This window comes from Athene cunicularia, assembly GCF_003259725.1.
Source record: "Athene cunicularia isolate RWA chromosome 2 unlocalized genomic scaffold, athCun1 chr2_part1, whole genome shotgun sequence".
In the NCBI taxonomy this organism is placed as follows: Eukaryota; Metazoa; Chordata; class Aves; order Strigiformes; family Strigidae; genus Athene; species Athene cunicularia.
In genome coordinates, this window is record NW_020799095.1 from 74452258 (window position 1) to 74473338 (window position 21081).

Sequence of the window (21081 nt, forward strand, 5' to 3'; positions counted from 1 at the left end):
TTTTTTTTTTTTTTTTTTTTTTTTTTTTTTTTTTTAACTCCACTGAAGAGCCACCTGTTGTCAGGAATCTCTTCAGGCAACTAGTTAGTAAATACCTGAAATGTTATCTTAACTTTCACTTGGATAAAATGAATATATATAGTGCTTGTCTGATTCCATATTCTTGAAAGCAGCATTACAGCCATGCAGGTCTGAGTTTTAGGCATTAGCTAGCCTTGAGACGCTTCTAAGGGAAAGCTAGGTAAGGACAGTTAAGGTTATGCCTAATCTGAGCTGATATAGTATGATTTGAATGAGTTAAAGCTGAGGAATATCTTAAACAGAGAACAAAGTATAACTAAGTTTTGTGTGCATCTGCCTGGAAATGATCTAGTAGCCATAATTGAAGTGATCAGCAATATTCCAAGGGTGGTGTGCAAATTTAGTTTTCTTTCTCTGGTTAATACTAAGTATGCTTAGAGTAAAACTGTGTACTTGATTTTATCTTTGCTTATAAAATATTCACCTATGAAAAATAACAAGTATATTACACTCAATATGCAAAATATATGGGTTTAAAACTGCAGGAAATTGGCATGACTGTTTTTAATAACTTGAAAAAATGTATGTTAGAGGAAAGGCAAGTAAATAAGTATCCGAGGTTGCTTTTTGGCATGATGGAATCCTAGGGGTATCAGAGGAATGTTCAAGATAATAACAGGAGATAATACTCTGTGTCATTGCTTGTGCAGTGGAGACCAGCTGCTAAACAGCTGCTGGTTATTACCTTGCCTTAGAGAGGCAAGTGGCTCCATGTTATTCTGGAAATTAATGTAGACTCTTTTATGTACTATGGGTATCTGATGTGGTGTGGAGTGTTTGTCTCCTGTCCTTAAAGGCATATTTTCTCAGCATCAGGAAACATCTTCTACCTGTTTCCAGTTTTCTTGGCATTGTTTTTTGGCTGTGGACAGAGGGACAGGAGCTGCATGCATTTCACAGTGCTAAAATTTTTGTTGCTCTGAATTGCAGAGTGTGTTTGCTTACATTGCACTGTCCTGAATTGAAGGGAAATGTGGAGTAGTAGATATCTCCTGCCTTTTGCTTTAAAAGATAAATAATGAAATGGGAAAGAAAGGGAGATCTACTTGAGAGATGTTTCACTGTGACCAAATATTCATACTGATATTGTGGATTTTAATAATCAAGTGAACTAGAAGCTTAAGAAATTTGATTATAAAAGCAGTATTATTACCTGATGCAGAGAATACTGGAGACTGTAGCAATAAATGACTGTGATCTTACACAGATTTCTCGAGTGATTCGCACTCCTCGTGGAAATGCTCTTTTAGTTGGAGTTGGTGGCTCAGGAAAGCAGAGCTTGACAAGACTGGCATCTTTCATAGCTGGCTATGATACCTTCCAGATAATGTTAACGAGGTAAGCATTAATTAAAATTTAAGTAAGTACTTTGAACTCTTCCTATAAATAAAATAGGGTCTTAGTCTCTGCAGTGGTAGAAGTAACAAGCTTAACATAGGCTGATCACTGTTGCCTAGAGTGGAAAGACATGAAAACCATTTGATACTTACTAAATTTGGTTGATTTCCTACAATAAATCTGAGCTTTTACCATCTTTGGAGTATTTAAGTTTTGTGTGTTTCACAGAATAAGAAGGAATATTGGTGGTGTCAAGTTATCTTTAGTTTGTGTCTTTACACAGTAAACTGAACTGAAAGCATTTGTAGGTGGTATCTATCCATGATGCCTTTAAGAATTTATCTTGCAATATTTCACAGAATCACAGAATGATCTAGGTTGGAAAAGATCTTGAAGATCATCCAGTCCAACCATTAACCTAACACTGACCATTCTCAACTACACCAGATCCCTCAGCGCTATGTTGACCTGACTCTTAAACACCGCCAGGGATGGGGACTCCACCACCTCCCTGGGCAGCCCATTCCAACGCCTAACAACCCCTTCTGGAAAGACATGCTTCCTGGCACAACTTGAGTTCATTACCTCTTGTTCTATTGCTTATTACTTGGTTAAAGAGACTCATCCCCAGCTCTCTGCACCCTCCTTTCAGGTAGCTGTAGAGGGTGATGAGGTCTCCCCTCAGCCTCCTCTTCTCCAGACTAAACACCCCAGTTCCCTCAGCCGCTCCCCGTACGACCTGTGCTCCAGACCCTGCACCAGCTCCGTTGCCCTTCTCTGGACACGCTCGAGTCATTCAATGTCCTTTTTGTAGTGAGGGGCCCAAAACTGAACACAGGAATCGAGGGGCGGCATCACCAGTGACAAGTACAGGGGTCAGATGCCTTCCCTGTCCCTGCTGGTCACGCTATTGCTGACACAAGCCAGGATGCCATTGGCCTTCTTGGCCCCCTGGGCACACTGCTGGCTCCTGTTCAGCTGGCTGTCAGTCAGCACCCCCAGGTCCCTCTCTGACTGGCAGCTCTCCAGCCACTCCTCCCTAAGCCTGTAGCGCTGCTGGGGGTTGTTGTGGCCCAAGGGCAGCCCCCGGCATTTGGCCTTATGGAAACTCCTCCAGTTGGGCTCAGCCCATGGCTCCAGCCTGTCCAGGTCTCTCTGCAGAGCCTCCCTACCCTCGAGCACATCAACACTCCCACCCAGCTTGGTGTCATCTGCAAACTGACTGAGGGTGCACTCGATCCCCTCGTCCAGATCATCAATAAAGATGTTAAACAAGAGTGGCCCCAAAACCGAGCCCTGGGGGACACCACTAGTGACCGGCCACCAACTGGATTTAACTCCATTAAGCACAACTCTTTGGGCCTGGTCATTCAGCCAGGTTTTTACCCAGCAAAGCGTGTGCCCATCCAAGCTGTGAGCAGCCAGTTTCACCAGGAGAATGCTGTGGGAAACGGTGTCAAAGGCCTTACTGAAGTCAAGGTAGGCAACATCCACAGCCTTTCCCTCATCCAATAGGCAGGTCACCCTGTCGCAGCAGTAGATCAGGTTTGTTAGGCAGGACCTGCCTTTCATAAACCCATGCTGACGGGGCCTGAGCATCTGGTTGTCCCACACGTGTTGTATGATGGCACTCAGGATGAGCTGCTCCATCAGCTTCCCGGGCACTGAAGTCAAGCTGACAGGCCTGTAATTTCCCGGATCATCCTTCTGACCCTTCTTATATATGGGCGTCACACTGGCCAATTTCCAGTCGGCCAGGACTGCTTGTAAATGATGGAAAGTGGCTTGGCGAGCACCCAGCCAGCTCCTTCAGCACCCTCGAGTGTATCCCATCTGGTCCCATAGACTTGTGTGTGTCCGTGTGATGCAGCAGGTCACTGACTGTCTCCTCCTGGATTGTGGGGGGGAATCACTCTCCATTTGAAGTAATGCCTATGTGAGGAGGTGAAATCCTCATCCCTGCCCATTAATTTAGTAGATGTTATGTATATGTCAATATTTTGACAGACTTGTCCAAGTATATCTTGCCTTATTTAATATTGTTTAACTGAAGGTCATTTCTTTTGGAATAACTCACAAAAGATAAAAAAAATAAATTGTAAATCCTTTTTCTCAGTATTTTAGAGTGAGCACCTCCCAAAGTATCTCTAGGACAAGTCAATGATCAGGAAATATTTTTGGCATTCAAATCATTGTAGAGAAGCTAAATTATTTTAATTCTTTTGCAGCTGTGTTGGCTGCAGAAGAAATTGTAGATTTGGCATGTGTGGATGCCTCTTGGTGAGGATCTCATCAGAGGATCTGTGTGAAATAGGGATTACTTCGGGTGAGATTACAGTACTGTTGACAAAACAAGCAGTACCAAATTGCTGGGTCTCATTCACAAAGAATTATGAAGCCACTAGAGGGTGAAATATTGAATTAAGAAAGTGGTGTGCTGCTTCTCACTTAAAGTTCCCTTGTCACCTGAGGATCACAGAAAGGCCTATATAAAGCCCATGACAAGAGTCCAGAAAAGATCTGGAAAACCGTCACATTTTATGGCTTGTAAACCTGATGCGTGCACCAGATGAATTAAAGAAACTATGATGAAAAAAAGAATGAGTGAAGATTTGAATAAACATGATTTTAGGAAAGGCTCATCAAAGATTATGATAAAACATAATCCTGCCTTACAACCCCCTTGGATTTCTCCAACTGAGTCAACAAGTAAATGTAGAAGTGTGATATGATTGATAAAATTAAACTCCATGCCTTTCTAACCTTAAGTGCTCATCTAAAACATATCTAATAATTTGTGCCAGAACACCTCTGGGAAAAAATTTGAATCCTTCTTGTATAGAATCACTTGCCCTTTTTTAATTCAAAATTTCCTGTTCTGTGAGTTTTTAAAGATAATAATTATTTGATTTCAAATGGTTTCATTTAGTTCACCAAGTTAGATGATAGTCATATTGCTAACTCAGTATGTATAACCTAAAGTACTTTCTTCAGGTCAGTATTTTTGTCTAATTTGGGGTAATTAACTGAATAACTCTTCCAATCACTATTTCTCCCTTCAGCTGAAACAAAACTGCATAGAATATTTGTGTCTTCTCTGTGACCGTTTCTAATTTTACTGATGTTTTTGCCTTTGAAGTGTCTTATTTATAAACCCGTGTATGGAACCTTATCTTGGTGATTATGATATCTTTTCTGAAACAAAAAATAATCATGTTAATCATCAACAAAAAAATCATAAACCCAGTGTATTTATTTCCTGATCTTCTCCCTAGTAATGAGGAACTGTTGTACAATTTCTGATTTTTCAGGTCATACATGAGATAGTTATGGTTACATAAGTTACATGCAACCTCTTCTCTGTTTTAATTCCTAGTGGGCATCCAAGAAAACTCAGTTTTTATTGCAGTCCTTTATCCAGCCAGAGATATCATTCCTGTGTAAACTTGTGTTTACAGGGCTTGTGTGTCAAGGTTTTGGTAGTGTGGGGGACTATAGGGTTGGCTTCTGTGAGAAGCTGCTAGAAGGCTCCTCCATGTCCAACAGAGCCAATGCCAGCCAGATCCAGGTGCCAAGGCCAAGCAGGTGGCACCTCTGGGACAACGTATTTAAGGAGGAGGGAAAGAAAACTGTGCAACAGCAGCCAGAAGAGGAGTGAGAATATGTGAGAGAAACAACTATTCAGACATCAAGGTCAACCCACCACACCTTGTCTAATAATTTTTATGTTTTTTTAATCTCTTAGTTTGCTGCTGCTCTCTTTTGTTTTTGTGAAACCGTGAGTGGCACCGTTGGTGATAACTTTCATCAGAAAGGCCAACTAGTTTGAATTTTTTAATTAGTCAATAAAATGTAAAGTATCTTCTTGCACCCACTGCATGACAAAATCCTGTGAGATGACACCTGTCTGACTTTTTACTTTTTTCTAGCAAAAGAGAAATAAATAGCTGGGGGTTTTATGTTGTTGATTTTGGGTTTTTTTTGGTGCGTTTGAAGTGCAGGGTTGTAGGTTATTTTTTTAAATAATTTTTATTTTTAAATTTCTTTATTGATGTAAGAGGTGAAAAAGAGAGCAGGAAAATGAAGAATGGATTAGATATTTAATGTGAGACTATGAAATGAGCTATGTCCTCCTAATCTAAATGAAAATTGCTGGACTTTGGCACCTTATTGCCTTAAACTCCAAGAGATCATTTCTTACTTAAATACACTTGTTGTTTTTCTTTTAACTGGAAGCCCTTTTTAGAAGGAATGAATATTAGTACAACCTTCCTTTTTTTGTAGATCGTACAACACTTTAAACTTGATGGAAGATCTGAAACTCTTGTACAGAACAGCAGGACTGCAAGGCAAAGGCATCTGTTTTCTTTTTACAGACAATGAGATCAAAGATGAGTCTTTCTTGGAATACCTGAACAATGTTTTATCATCTGGAGAAGTAAGATGCCTTCTCATGATTCTTTTTCTGCTTTTTAAATTTTACAATTCTGAAGTAAAATAACCTCATTTATTTAAATATTCTTTCATATGTCAGGGGGCATACTTTCACAAACCTTTTATCATTACAGTATTACAAAAAATAGAAACAATCCATTATACTAGGTTTGAATAAGACAAAGCTATTGTAAAATTAAGAATTGAACCTCATCATTATATAGAGAGAAATTCTCTAAGTCAGACCCTTTTATATGTATTGACAAGTTGTCTGGGATATGAGAATACCTTAAAAATTTAAGACTTGAGGAACATTGCTGATGTTTACCAAAATTGTCTGTTAAATTAAATATCTCATTAGTGTACAGGGGTTTTGTAATGGTAAATTTATGTCCAGAATGGATGGGATGGCCTTTATTGTTAGTTTTTATTTAGTTTTTATTTCAGGAGTGTGTTTCAGAGTAAATTCTACTACTTACTAGAATATTAAGAGAAGAAAGCAAAGCGATTGCGCATTTTTTTCACAGGGGAGGGTGGGTTTTACTTTTACAGCAAGTTAGACTTCAGTGTGTTTAATGGAATCACTTCAGTAAAAGTTCAAGTTTAGAGTGGGGTGGGTCCTAATAACTTCAGTGTCCGAAATGTCCCTTCCTGTAATGCTATCTATTAAATGAACCTTATGCTATGTACTCTTATTTTGGATCATCTTATAAAACATGAAAATACTTCATTTTTCTCAAAGGTGTCAAACTTATTTGCACGTGACGAAGTAGATGAGATCATTAGTGACCTCATACCCACCTTCAAAAAGGAACATCCACGTAGACCTCTGACCAGTGAGGTTCTGCATGACTACTTCATGACCAGAGTCCGTCAGTACCTTCATGTAGTTCTTTGCTTTTCACCAGTAGGTGAAAAATTCCGAAACAGGGCCTTGAAGTTCCCTGCTCTCATTTCTGGATGCACTATAGATTGGTTCAGCCGATGGCCTAAGGATGCTCTAGTGGCAGGTAGGTCTATGTTTTGTCTTTGCAGGTATTCAATTCTCTCATCAGTGGTCATTATTTTTTTTTTTTTAATTGCTTTGAATTTTATTGTCACACTGGCAGAAGAAACTTACTTGGTTCTAAAATTTGATATACCTGTTTTCTTCTTTAAGCTTGCTGTATTAATCTGTTGAAACATTTCTAATAGAGGAAAAGCTTTGTACATGGTTTGAAGGAAAATTCCCCTTGAAGATGGCTTGAAGGCAAAATAAAGAAAGAGATTATTAGTAATTGTGCTTGTGATCAGGCATACAGAGGAAGGCTGTGATTACCCAGTCCCTGGTTATCAGCTAGATAAAAAGCAGTTGCACACCTGGAGGTGAAAATATGCTATATCCTTGACTGAGAATTGTGGAATAACGTTAAGATTGTGATGGTGGAGAGTAAAGAAGACTAGGGTTTCAGAAGCTGGATGAAAGCTGTCATAATACATGCTGACATGTTTTATATTGACTTGTTTATAAGGTAAGAGTTTTTCCTGAGTATTTACTTACATTTATGTTTTGTTTCTTTCCTAAGTATCTGAACATTTCCTGTCCTCATTTGATATGGACTGCACTGCTGATACAAAGAGGGAAATTGTACAGTGTATGGGCTCATTCCAGGATGGAGTGGCAGAGAAGTGTTCTGATTATTTCCAAAGATACAGACGTTCTACTCATGTGACTCCCAAATCCTACATGTCCTTTATTCAGGGATATAAAATCACATACAGAGAAAAGCATGCTGAGTTACAGACATTAGCAAACAGGTAAAGTGCTCAGTTTACTACTGATTTTCTGTAGTTTTCTTCCCCAGATAAGTATATCCTGATAATACTTTGTTTCAATGCGTGGTTTGTCTCTTTGCACAGCAAAAGGACTTTTTTCTTTTTTAAATTTCCTAAAATTGACTAAAGGTGTAAATTGATCAAATATTATAGTTGCTGTTGGCATATAAGTTAAAAACTATATTTTTGGAGAGGAAAGAAGGGTAGTGATGTATGAAAAAGCAGGGTGGTGGGAAAAAAAAAAAGTCAAATATAAATTATTCTCATGTATTTATAATGAATAAAAGAAAATGTCTATGTGTAATTTCATAATATATTCACAATAGAATTTAATTTACCACAGAGCAACTTCTGTTTTCTTGTTAAACAGTTGTATGCTCCTGGTATGAACATGTAAGAATTACCCTTGGCATTTTTGGGTTTGTGATCATAGAGCCTAATTTAGGCTGATGAGCTTTTTACTTGTAGATTATTAAAGTGGTTTTGATATTCATTCTCCTTTTCATTTAATTTATTAAATTAATGAAATCTATTTGCAGATTTATCTTCATGCCAGAAATACTCAAACAGAATGTAACATTAACATTTAGTGTATCAATTGGTGTCACTCTTAAGAAAAACTGTCATCTTAATTTTGAAAGATTGGAGCTGGAAATGTTTAAGAAAGACTCAAACTAGTGTATTTCACTTTGAGACATGTAAAGCCAAATTGAGTTAGAAATCCATAGTTACATTATGGATGAAGACTTGTAAAACAGAGAGGTCTGGTCCTGTTTTCTATCTTCTGATGCCTCAGATGCACCAGATTAGTTCATACATGTCAATTTGTTCCACTTAACCTTAGTTGCGTGGTCTGAATTGCTTTGGTAGGTGTTACTCTTCATCTGTTCTCCAGTATTTGTTTAGCTGTCCATGTACTGCTTAGCCTTCGCAATAGCAGCCTCTGTAGAGGCCACTTAAACTTGTCTGAAAGGTCCCAAGTGAGGACTTACTTTTTGATAGACAAAATGCAAAGTTGAAGGAGCATTTTTAATGCTGAATAAGAAAAGTGTTATCTCAATGTTATTTTTCTGTTACTCTCTTTAGTAACTCTGTTTGTTCTTGACTTCAATATTTTTATTTTATTAGCCTTTTTAATTTCCTCTTCAAACAAGAAATGGTGATTTGAGGTATTTCATGGCATTCTAGTGATCAGAAAATGCTTTCTGCTGTACAAAACTCAGTCCTTTGGGTATCAGGTTGGAGCTCAACAGGGATAGTGACATATATGGAACTAACATGTGGGATTTTTATGCAATGATAAAGGCATGCTGTTTGAGTTAGAAGTGGGTAAAGTTTTAAGTCACAGTCTCTCTTCATGTAATTCTTTATTTGATTCTGAAGACATCAGGCACTTGTGTGAAAGTTCCTGCACAAGTTTTATTTTTGGTGTAAAACGTCTCTTGCCAGTGTTCATTCTGTTTGATATAATTTATTCTATTGATGGAATAATTTGGAAAGCGGAGTGTAAATTACATAGGAAATTACATGCTTCTTGTTTTGCGTTTTAACTTCAGAATGAATACTGGACTGGAAAAATTGAAAGAGGCCTCTGAGTCAGTGGCTGCTTTAAGCAGAGAGCTGGAGGTAAAAGAAAAGGAACTTCAAGTTGCCAATGAAAAAGCTGACATGGTATGTACAGCCTTCAAAGTGTATTGCTGTTTGTGTTTTTTTTGTTGTTGTTGGTTTTTTGGTTTTTGGTTTTTTTTTTTTTTAATATTTCTCCTATTTTAAAATTACTAATAAAGTAAAAGGAAATTAAGTGTTGGGAAAAAGGGGATCTTGAAAACTTGTATCAGTGATGAAAGTAATTGGTTTGAGTTTTCTGGCTCTGGAATTCAACAGGTAAAATTTTACATCAAAAATTAATACATTCTTTGACTAGGTGTGTTTTCTTTTATATTTGCCATGTGGGTTTTCTTACATTCTAGGTACTGAAAGAAGTTACTGTAAAAGCACAGGCTGCTGAGACAGTGAAGGGTGAAGTTCAGAAAGTGAAAGACAAAGCTCAAGCTATTGTAGAAAGTATCTCAGTTGACAAAGCCATTGCTGAAGAGAAGTTGGAAGCAGCTAAGCCTGCTTTGGAAGAGGCAGAAGCAGCCTTACAGGTTAGTACTTGGACCATGTATAACATTATTTGACTGCTAATATGGGGTTCTTTGAAAACAAATACAAGATTGCAGATGCATTGCATAACTCATAAGTTTACAGAAAATTTATGCAAAATCAATATACATATTTTGAGGCATTTTAGGTTCAGTTTTGTTTTTCTTTTCCAGCTGAGTACCAAAGCCAGAATAGGCAGGTTTTTGTAAAAGGGCAAATTTGAACTTTAATTTGAACTATAGTTGATGTAAAATGTGCTGCATGTTGATATTAGACTGGTAACTGAAAGTTACCAAACAAAAAAAAAGATACTGTTCTACTTGAAATTTTTGGATCCTAATAAGCAAAAGTCTGATTTTAAGGAAAAGCTACACTAGCATTATTATGAGACTTCACAGTAGGAAAAGGTAGTTGGGCTTAATCTTGAAATTCTTGCATTTGGTATAATAAATTGCTTTGCCTGTGCCTAAAGGGGAAAGGAAAACTATCATAAAAACAAGCCTATCAGCATTCTTATCTGTATCCTCAGCATGCATTAATTCATTCAGAAACTCCTTTAAGGAAGAAAATTATCTATACGAGTCTGTGTAGGGCTTCTTTTAAAAAATGAATCTCACAGTCATTACAGATTTGTAAATTTCTGGCTAGAAATTCCTGTGATGGAATTCTGCTTGCAGTGTAGACAAATGTCTATTAAATATGTGATAAATATAAAGTTCACTTCCCAGATAAAAAAAAAAATAAATTTCGTTGGTTATTTCACTCCATTTTTACATATTTAGGACCGCTAAACCCTATGTTAAGAGACAGTTAGGTACAGAACAGCTTATAAACGTTTTTAAACATATAATGAGATTAAATGATTAAAGTTTGAGTAAGAATTGCCAAAGTCCAACAAAACTTAGTTATACTTTGCCCTGCAATAAACATGGCACAATAATGTGTAGCTAGAAATAAATAAATAAATAATTTAAAATCGAATGCAACTCTTATGCCACAGTTTAGGTGGTAGCAAAAAATGCTGGGATGAATTTCCTAAAGGTCACTAAGAAACAGTTGCTTAAAGTTTCCACACAGATGCCTAGAAAAACTCTGCTGAATTACTAGGTGCACATTGAACCCAACAAGCAGCCAAATATTGAAGAACAAATGGCAGGCAGAAGGAAGGGGATCAGGATAATCTGCAATAATTTACAGTCCCTTTCTTGAGATATAAACACTAGTAATTAAAATCTTCCTATAGGAATTTTCCAGTGAAGCATGTGCTAGGCTTAGAGGCGAGGTGTCATAACATCTGCAATAGCCTGTTGCTTACTGTTTGTCACTGTCGTGCTCTCAGGGTGGTTAAATTGCCTGTGAATAAGCAAAGCTTCTGATCCAAGTTATGTCTGTTACAGGACTCGGCCTGTCCATCAGCAGTTATTGTTCAGGGTTTTTTTGCTCAGTATGTGGTGCAGTATGCACTACTGCTCAAACTGCTCTAAGGGGACATCTTCAGTAGACTTTTCTGATAGTCCTTTCTGATTCATGATGTACGCTAGAGTTATGAGTTCTAGCAGTAGAATTGCACCCTAAGCTTACTTGACTTTACTTAATAGGGCCTAGATTTTCATACATTATGATAATGTATTTGTTTTTCTTGCGGGCCTGCTTCTACAACAGGAACATTCCCAGTATGATGAATCAGAAGGTGCAAATCTATATGTGTATCAGGCCTTCTCACTGCTTTCCTTAATTCTCCCTCATTTGCAAAATATCAGCTGAATGTATTTTCCTTTCCACACTCAGTTTGTAGTCAATAGATTTACATTTTCAAAAAAGGTAAAATTTCAAGATGTTTCTGTTTTGCTGTGTTTTGTCAAAAATGTGCATGGTAGTTTTAAGCTTTTAGGTGCTGCTCTGGAGGTGGCTGAAGTGAGGTTTCCTGGTGGTTGCTAGGAGGTCATAGTGAAAATCTGGTTGCAGGGTCCTTCTAGCTTCATGCTTTTTAGAGATAAAATTATTTTCAGTTAAAAATAATATGAGTAACTTTTTTTCTTGTCCAACAGATTAGCACTGTTGGTGAGCCTGTATTCTATGTCTTATTAAAGAAGCAATAACAGTAATTGCTTTACCCTTTGTTTTAAATTCATAGACAATAAAACCTGCAGATATTGCCACTGTCCGCACACTGGGTCGACCTCCTCACCTCATTATGCGTATCATGGACTGCGTGTTACTGCTCTTTCAGCGAAAAGTGAACAATGTGAAAATTGATCAGGAAAAATGCTGTACCATCCCATCGTGGCAAGAATCCTTGAAGCTGATGACAGCAGGGAACTTCTTACAGAACCTACAGGTGTTTGTGCAACCATCTTTTTGATATTTTTTTAATTTAAGAAAATATGGGACTGTGTTTTCTCTGGTGTTCATAAGAGAAAAAATGTGCAAAGGGAATCAGACACACAATAGATCTGAAACTGTAAGGGTCTAAAAGTAAGTATGTCATAATGAAATAAACTTGAATCCTTCTGGCAAAGTCAGGTCATAAATCAATTATAGTTTCTCCTAAGTAAGGCAATTAAATTACTTTCAGTGACAAATGATTCAAAGCTTTAAGTATTTGGTTTGAATAGCTATTACTTATCTGTTTCATTAAAGCTGACAGAAAACATCTTTTTTTCTGGTACCTAGCTTTTCATTAATTTTCAGTATCGCACTTGTGTAGTGGCTTGCAAAAGAACAGTTGATTATTAGGATGTACAAAAGGAGAATTTTTAAAAATTTGGGATTTTCAGCTCCATAGCATGTGTCTAGGGAAATGGGAAGAGTAACCTGTGAATAAATCCCTGCTCATAATTTAAATTAATATTATTATCATTATTCTACTCAGAATAAATTTCTTACTTAATCTGTCTGTGGTCCAGTGGGAAATCACAGATGGTTTCTGTTGGCTTGACCAGCTTTGTGTGGTTGGTAGTGCCATGGATGCCATTTATGTAGTATTTGCAATGGATCTACTCATAGTAATTTTAATTTACTGGAGGACTTCAACATTTCATTACTTGTGCATAAACAAACTTATTTGTGCTTCAGAGACTGGCTATTTTTCAAGTTCATCAGTGATGGATTCTCATTATACTTTGCAAATAAATCTTTAAAGAAGACCAAACTTATCTAGAATATTTGACCATCAAAATAAAGTTGAGGGAGAAAATTGAGAGTTTTGGGGGATGAAAAATGGAAAAGATTTTTTTTTTGAGAAAAGAGAGGGTCAAAATAAATTCTTAAAATTGAAACACATTCCACTAATGAGATAATTTAAGGAGAAGATAGTTGCTTTGCCCTTTGTAGAATGCGTATTATTCATCAGAGTTAAGCTTTTCCTTTTCTTTTTGAAGATTGTTATGTATTCAGCCTTAAGAAAAATAGCATTTCAAGCAAGATATCAGTGAAATTTTGTATCAACAATTAGCTGTGTAATGGTAATGGACAGTGTAAAATAGTGAGAATCACAAATGAAGGCAAAATTTTTTCCATTTTGTAAGAATATAGAACAGAGTGGAATGACTTTTACAAGCCCTCAAAGATGCATGATACAGAGGGATTCATATTAGCTGTTTGTAAGTAACATTTGTGATCTTGGTAGTGTTCTGTGTGTGCTGAAATACATATATGTATAGTTTATACATATAACATACATTGCACTTTTTTTTTTAGCAGTTTCCAAAGGACACAATTAATGAAGAAGTGGTAGAACTTTTGAGTCCTTATTTTGAAATGACAGACTACAACATTGAGACAGCTAAGAGAGTATGTGGGAATGTTGCTGGCCTTTGCTCATGGACCAAAGCTATGGCTGTATTTTTTTCCATCAACAAAGAAGTATTACCTTTAAAGGTAAATCTGTTAATCAGTAGGAGGCACACAAACTTTGTTTATTTGCTCCTTCTCCTACCCACCTGTGTGCATTTGAGGTTTTCATCTGCTGGAAACATCAGCTGCCTTGTTCCAAGTGTGCACGTGTCTGTAGGAATTTATTATCTTGAAAATAGTAACTGTACAGTAAAATATATTTCAAATGTTCTATCACTTCTAAGATGTCAAAATTATGAAAGAGATTGTGCACTTTTATGCCTCTGGGCTGCTTTTGAATAGGATTGAAGCAGGTGTCATCTACTGTAATTCAGTATTGAAATTGCTTCACCTTAATTAAAAATTAAGTAGGAAAAAACTTGAGATCTGGTTCTTTTAATGTTCTGGATCTCAGTTTGTGAGATGACTATACAGTGACTTTGTTCATTGGTGTTATTCAGAGAAAACCAGACTTAAATAGTTGTTAAAAGGTAAGAATGAAAATCAGGAAGAACATGGTCAGGCATGTTTTTAACACAGAATAGCTTGTATTTATGATAGGAATGACTGAGAGGGAAGCAAGATTTGTAGTTAGAGGTAGTATCTTTCATTAGACAAAGCACATTGATTGGAGAAATCAAATAGGTTTCTAGTGGCACCAGTCTTTTTTGCACACCAGATCAGACTAACTTTTGTGTGAGATGGAGAATGGCTGGTATTCCCAGAAGTTTTTCTACTTTTTCTAATTGATGTTGGACCAACTAATTAACTGTAGCTACCTGCAATAAAAAGTTAGTTCATTGTAAAATTCAAATAAAAAATTCTAATGAATGATGAAATCTCTACTGAGGAGTTTGATTTTTGAAATGTAGTAAAGTAAAACTTTTTGAGATACTTTTTAGCAAATGCTTTGAGATGTTCTGTGTATGAATACACTTTTGTATTTGTATGCTTCATAGGCTAATTTAGCAATCCAGGAGAATCGCCTAACTACTGCTATGATGGATCTGCAGAAAGCTCAAGAAGAACTAGGTGCCAAGCAAGAAGAATTAGATACTGTGCAGGCAGAGTATGAAAAAGCGATGAGAGAAAAGCAGGTGAACTGCTCGTTACAGAAAAGAAGTTGCCACCCTTACTTTAGGGAAAACTTAATGCATTCTCTCAATTTCATTATTATTTGAAAAGAATGGTGATGGACAGAGGAAAAGAAAGAGATATTATTTGGATACTGCCTCTTTGGATCCCACCTCTCTGCCAGTGATCCTCTCCCCCTCTTCGTCCTACCTCCTCAAAAACGGTTTTGTTTGGATTATTTGTTTAGTGCCTACTACAGTAACATCAAATTTCATTAAAGTATATTATCTGTGTATCATGTATTTGAAATTCTGGACAGAATTCCCCAGAGTTAATAGATACTAGGCATTTTGCATATCACTTAACATGTATGCCAACATGAAAGTTAAGAGCAGAAATATTTTAAAGTTGAATCACATTTATGACAGATGTTGATACTTTGTCCTGATACACTTTTTTCTATCCCACTTTACCTCCTTATCTGCATGGTGATATAAGTGCTTGAGTATATATTTTTAAGCTGTTGCTTAACTACCAGTTTAATTAGCTGTAGAGTTTTTTCTGGCCTCTTGCATATATGACTGTAAACCATATTTTTTGGTATACGGTTTTCTCTAGGCTTTGCTTGAAGATGCTGAGCGTTGCCGTCATAAAATGCAAACTGCCTCAAGTCTGATAAGTGGTTTAGCAGGTGAAAAAGAGAGGTGGACAGAGCAGAGCAAAGACTTTGCCATGCAAACCAAGAAGCTAGTGGGTAAGCTTTTGTCCAAACCTTTGAGCTTTTAAGTTAGTCACTTGAGTTGTGATGGGTAGTGAAACTCACAACATTTGAAATGTCAAACTTTTCTTTTGCAACTAAGCTTTCCCTGTTGCTAAAATGAGAGTAATTGTTATTAATTCTCTTGCTAAAGCACTGCTAGGTAAAAGGTACAGTATAAGACTAAAGTTCATATTAAAAAAAAAATAACCCCACCAGTAACTGTGTGTGCTCTGCATGGGCTTTTACTTGATATGTATAACATGCAGTACATGGGACACCGATGTTTTAACTTGACTGATTGTAAGTAGCAGTCCAAGGAAGGTGGTATGTTAGCAAGTGCCAATAAACTATCTATAACAGAATACATATGGAGGAGAGGAGGACTGATCTTCAGGAACTGAAATTTATATGTAGTAATCAATATTTTTAAATGTAGTTACTAATGTTCATAAAACTTTTGTTTCTTAGAAGTTCATTTTTATTTTATAAATATGCACTTGGAAACAGAATTACTTTGTAATAAGGAATTAATTTATTAGTTAGATCAAGTAAATGAAATTTATCTTGTCCTTTACTGTGGTGTGAAGTTTCTTCTCTGGCTTTTGCCTTGAAATGCTGTAGAAAGCAGATGTTGTTGTAGACGTTGTATTATAGTAGATAGGTTGTATTTTGTTTGTTGTTATAATATGTATATGTGTATAACAACTTACTAAAAATACAGGATACCTTCCCCACACACTCGTGATGCTTGCTTTATAGATAACTTGTAAATGTCTAAAAAATATTAGTACTCAGTATAAAAGTACACTATCTTCTCCAGTTTGAATCCTGAATTCTTACTACAGAGGTCCAGAAAAAACCAGAACTATGGTGTCAGGTAACTTAGGGGGGCAATCTTGAAGCTCATCAGAAGATTAAAACTTGTCACACTTAATATCCCCATAATGATATCTGTTACAATTTTTTAGTAGGAGTAGTTGTAATTAATTTGTTCACATTTAGTACTCCTAAATAAAGATTATTTCCTCCCCCAAAAATATTGTTTAAGCCTGTTCTCATGACTTTGCAAGGAAACAGTGGAATTTGAAGTTTATTCTGCCATGTCCTGCTTGTGCAGGATCTGGTGTTTGAAATGGTGGTGTGTGTGTGTGTGTGTGGTGTGTGTGTGTGTGTGTGTGTGTGTGTGTGTGTGTGTGTGTGTGTGTGTGTTGGGTTGACCTTGGCTGGCTGCCTGCCAGATGCATATCTCTTGATTTTCACAGTTGCACTCTAAGGATAGAGTAAATATGTCATCTACTGAAATGTAGCATTGCTATGTGGTGATCCTTGAGAAAAGGCTGATTTGTCTTCTTTACGGGTCAAAGTGTGTTCTTCAGTTACCAGCCAAACCATACGACTATAGAAGGAAGGAGGTTATTCATGAATAGAATTGTCAAAGTTGTAATGTTTTGTTTTCTTTTTCTTCTCGTTCTTTTTAAGGTGATGTACTCCTGGCTACGGCTTTTCTGTCCTATTCTGGTCCTTTTAACCAAGAGTTCCGCAATCTGCTATTAAATGACTGGCAAAAGGAAATGAAAAGCCGGAAAATCCCCTTTGGTGACAACTTGAACCTCATAGAAATGTTGACTGATGCTGCAACCATCAGTGAATGGAACCTACAAGGATTACCAAATGATGAGTTATCCATTCAGAATGGAATCATTGTCACTAAAGCATCTCGTTATCCTTTATTAATCGATCCACAGGCACAGGGTAAAATTTGGATAAAAAATAAAGAAGGCAGAAATGAACTTCAGGTAATAGGAATGCTGGTGCTTTCTTAATTCCTAGAAACTCTTAGTTCACAAAACATTAAAATTCAGTGATTCAAATACCACTTAGTAAATGCCTTATATAAAAGGCCCAGTCTGGATGTAAAGGACATATGAGATATATTTGGGTAGGTTTGAGATTTGGCTAGATATGAAAATGAAGTCCGTACCATTAGTACCAGTGAAACATTTTGTTTAATGAATTTATGAAATGTCAGCTGCTGAAAGATGGGCTGCATGGGTAATGGCTGATAAGGACTGAGGCATGTTTGTAGAATACTATAAGCATTAGAAAAAAATCCCAAATACGTTCATATAAATGTTTAAAAATGAAGGTGCACAGCATGATATTTTTATCATCTTGTAATCAGAAATTGTTGATAATTTTTGTTATCTTAGCATGGATGTCAGTTGCTAAATATTCCGCAAATATACAGGGAAGACAGTATTGGAACAGCATATGGTCTGAGGCAAGATACACTAATTCAATGCAAACAGGGGAAAATATGAGTAGGAGAGTCCTTGCTTGGTACAATTATGATTGCACCAATAAACCAACTTTTAAAAAAGATTGAGGAGTTTGAAGGATGATAGTAGAGTGGCTCTGAGAGTATTACTAGGAAGCTACTTTAATTCATGTTGATTGTTATATTATTGCAGAACTCTTTAACAGTTACCTAGCTATTTATGTTAAAAAATGATTAGGCTTCAGCTATAGAGTTATAAGCAAACTAAGCTGAATGTGCTTTTTGTACATGTTGAAGATTAATCCCAATTGTACTGAGGAGTAGCTTGTTCAATATAACCCCTAATTTTCAAGTGAACCCCCCCCCCAACAAAAGAGCCCTGATCCTGACCTTGCTGCAGTTTGACTTGGGGAAGTTAACCAAGATAAAATTGAAGGTGATAACAGGTTGCTGTGAATTTCTGGTCTAGTTACACTCATAAGGTATCAAAACTTTAGGTGCTCAGTGTTGCTTTGCTTCTACTTTTGTAGATGAAATATAGAAATCACTGTTCAGTGAGTTCTGAGAGCATGGTACACTGATGCTAACTTTTCCTGCAGTCACGATCTTTGCCTTAATCCTAGTCTAACTATAGGATCATTGTTTTTGTCAGTAACAAATAAAATAATTTATAAATATAAAATCCTCAAAATTTAGTAATGGCATAACATATAGGTCCATGATTGTATTTTTAGATCACTTCTTTGAATCACAAGTATTTTAGAAATCACTTAGAAGACAGCCTTTCTTTGGGAAGACCTCTTTTGATAGAAGATGTCGGAGAAGAGCTTGACCCAGCTCTCGATAATGTTTTGGAAAGGAACTTAATTAAAACAGGCTCAGCCAACAAGGTAAATCTAAAACAAATGAGTAAACAAGTGGAAACAGCCCCCTCGATAAATCCTAATTAATATATGACTATAAAAGATTAAACTAATTTTTAAATGTGATTAATGCTAATACCAAAAAAGTAGAGTTTAAGATCTCAAATAGTTAATATATTTAACCTATGGAGTTCCTTATCCCTTTGCTTATGGCAATTTTTAAAAACTGAAATAATCTTTGAATGAGTTATTTAAAGAGTTCCACAGATATTCTCAACAAATTCTTTTCATCAGACATATAATTTAAAGATGGATTTTCACACCTTTGAACAGAAAAAATGTAACCTTGTTTCTACATGCAGTATCTGAAAGAGTGTGTACTGGTTCTTAATATCTCAGGACTTCTTTTTAATACTTTTATTAAGGTGAAGGTTGGTGATAAGGAAATAGATGTTATGAATGGCTTCAGACTTTACATTACTACAAAACTGCCAAATCCAGGTTACTCTCCTGAAATTAGTGCTCGAACCTCCATCATTGACTTTACTGTGACCATGAAAGGTCTTGAAAATCAGCTCCTAGGCAGAGTCATTCTCACAGAGAAACAGGTAAAATAATTAATTGTATCTTTATCCTTGTCTATACACCCTACATTTTTGGAAGGTTTTACTTTCATTTTAATTTATTACACTCTTTTCCCATATTGCAGGGTAACTTTCTGGCTCTCTCTATTGTGACTATTCTTAATATAACCTATTTATGATGGTTTAAAAGCTGGCACAGAAGAAATAAACTAATTCAAGTGGAAGTTTCTATTTGTCTGTATTGTCACAAATGTATTATACTCACCTATTTTTCCTGCCTCAATGAGTTATAACCTCATGAGAATGGCCTATGAAAAGGGCCTGGAATAAAACCTGATGTTCTTCTGTCTACACACTGTGGAGCTCATGGCAACAGAACTGGGTGTAAAGGGTTCAGACTTAGTTACTTCCCTGCTCCAAGGGAAACAGACTACTTACCTATTTTGACATTGCAGATGTATTACTTGAGGAAGTCCAAGTTCAATATGACAGTCCCAATAAACATGCCACCAGGAGTTCTGGAGGGAGTCTGGTTGGTGTCATTTGAACTATTGGACACGTAATGCCTGTAACTATTAAGGTCAGGCAATGTTGAAGTAGAATGAGACACTATGCGTCTATAACCATGTATTTACTAAGATTTTGGCAATAGTTCCAGTTTACCTTCACTAGACAGGAATGTGTTTGTTCCCTTATTGTGCTATCTGTTGAGGTCCTCCTATCTTCCTCCTCCACCTCCACCTCCCTCCAGTGTTAGACGTTCCTCCTTAATGGCGTCAGTCATCTTGTTAATGTCAATGGATCTCATGAAAGAAATCTTACTCATTCTACGAAGGTTTATATTTTGTCAGACAGCTTCATTGAACCATCAGCTTTGCTTCAACCAATGACAGCTTATCAACCCACTACGTAATGGATTTATACACTGTCTGTCCGAAACACATGGTGCTGTGTATATTTGCAAAGCCTTATACCAAACTTAACTTCTGAGCCCTGCAATAGAATAATACATTCCTCAAGATGATAGTCATTTTGTCAACAAATACACCCAGTCATCACAGTTGCTGTATACCTGCTTGGAGGACACAGAAAAGATAGGACACAGAAAAGATAGCTTAGTTTTTGTCAGTGGTACAAAGCAATAGACTAAGTAATGGAAATATTAGGAAAAGAAAATAGGAAAAAAATAATTACCTTGAGAGTGGTCAAAACCAGGAACTGACTACCCAGGGATGCTGTGGAATCTCCATTCTTGGAAGGGTTTAAGACTCAACTGGACATGGCCCTGAGCAGCTGATCCATTTAGAACTGCCTTGGGCAGGGCATTAGACTAATTAACTTCTGGAGGTTCCTTCCAAACTAAAATTATTCTATTATTCTGTGGTATCTTTGCCACTAACTGGGAATATCTAATGGGTGGACATACTGTGCTTTCTGGACCAGCTTCTCAGAGTGGTGTACTCACTACTGCTTTCTTTGTGACCATCTGGGGATAGTTCTTCCAGAAAAATGGCAAGTGGACAGGCAGGGGGACTTTCATAGAATAGACTTACTACTTTTCAGTTTGCTTGGCCTCTGTTTTTGCACCCAGTGGTTCAAGGTTTCCTGGAGTCAAATTTTTTTTTTTTTTTTTTTTTTTTTTCCCCCTATGATATTGGGGTTATGCATCTGTGGGAATTTGGGGATTTCCCTCTTAAGTGTCTGGATTCTTGCTACCTTCTTGTAGCCTTTGGTAGGGAGATGGAATTATTTAATTGTGAGACAGTTTGCCAGATGATTTGAGCAGTATGACTGCTTGGTGATATGCAGTGTTAGAATGTATGTGTGGAACTTCTGCCCCCAAAAGAGAAGAGATTATTTGTCTGAAGTTATTGT

The 21081-nt window shown here is 36.7% G+C and overlaps 1 protein-coding gene across 1 annotated transcript in view; it reads left to right on the forward strand.

Annotated features, from left to right (window-relative positions):
* The window catches only part of DNAH5 (dynein axonemal heavy chain 5), a 132740-nt gene that overhangs the window by 89913 nt on the left and 21746 nt on the right, over positions 1 to 21081 (forward strand). Inside the window, exons 55-67 of the mRNA XM_026841388.1 lie at positions 1289 to 1419; positions 5704 to 5857; positions 6596 to 6863; positions 7419 to 7650; positions 9225 to 9339; positions 9639 to 9815; positions 11948 to 12151; positions 13513 to 13692; positions 14607 to 14744; positions 15340 to 15475; positions 16961 to 17277; positions 18494 to 18649; positions 19048 to 19230. Of these exons, the coding sequence (XP_026697189.1) occupies positions 1289 to 1419; positions 5704 to 5857; positions 6596 to 6863; positions 7419 to 7650; positions 9225 to 9339; positions 9639 to 9815; positions 11948 to 12151; positions 13513 to 13692; positions 14607 to 14744; positions 15340 to 15475; positions 16961 to 17277; positions 18494 to 18649; positions 19048 to 19230 (2391 nt within the window). The remainder of the gene's footprint in view (positions 1 to 1288; positions 1420 to 5703; positions 5858 to 6595; positions 6864 to 7418; positions 7651 to 9224; positions 9340 to 9638; positions 9816 to 11947; positions 12152 to 13512; positions 13693 to 14606; positions 14745 to 15339; positions 15476 to 16960; positions 17278 to 18493; positions 18650 to 19047; positions 19231 to 21081) is intronic.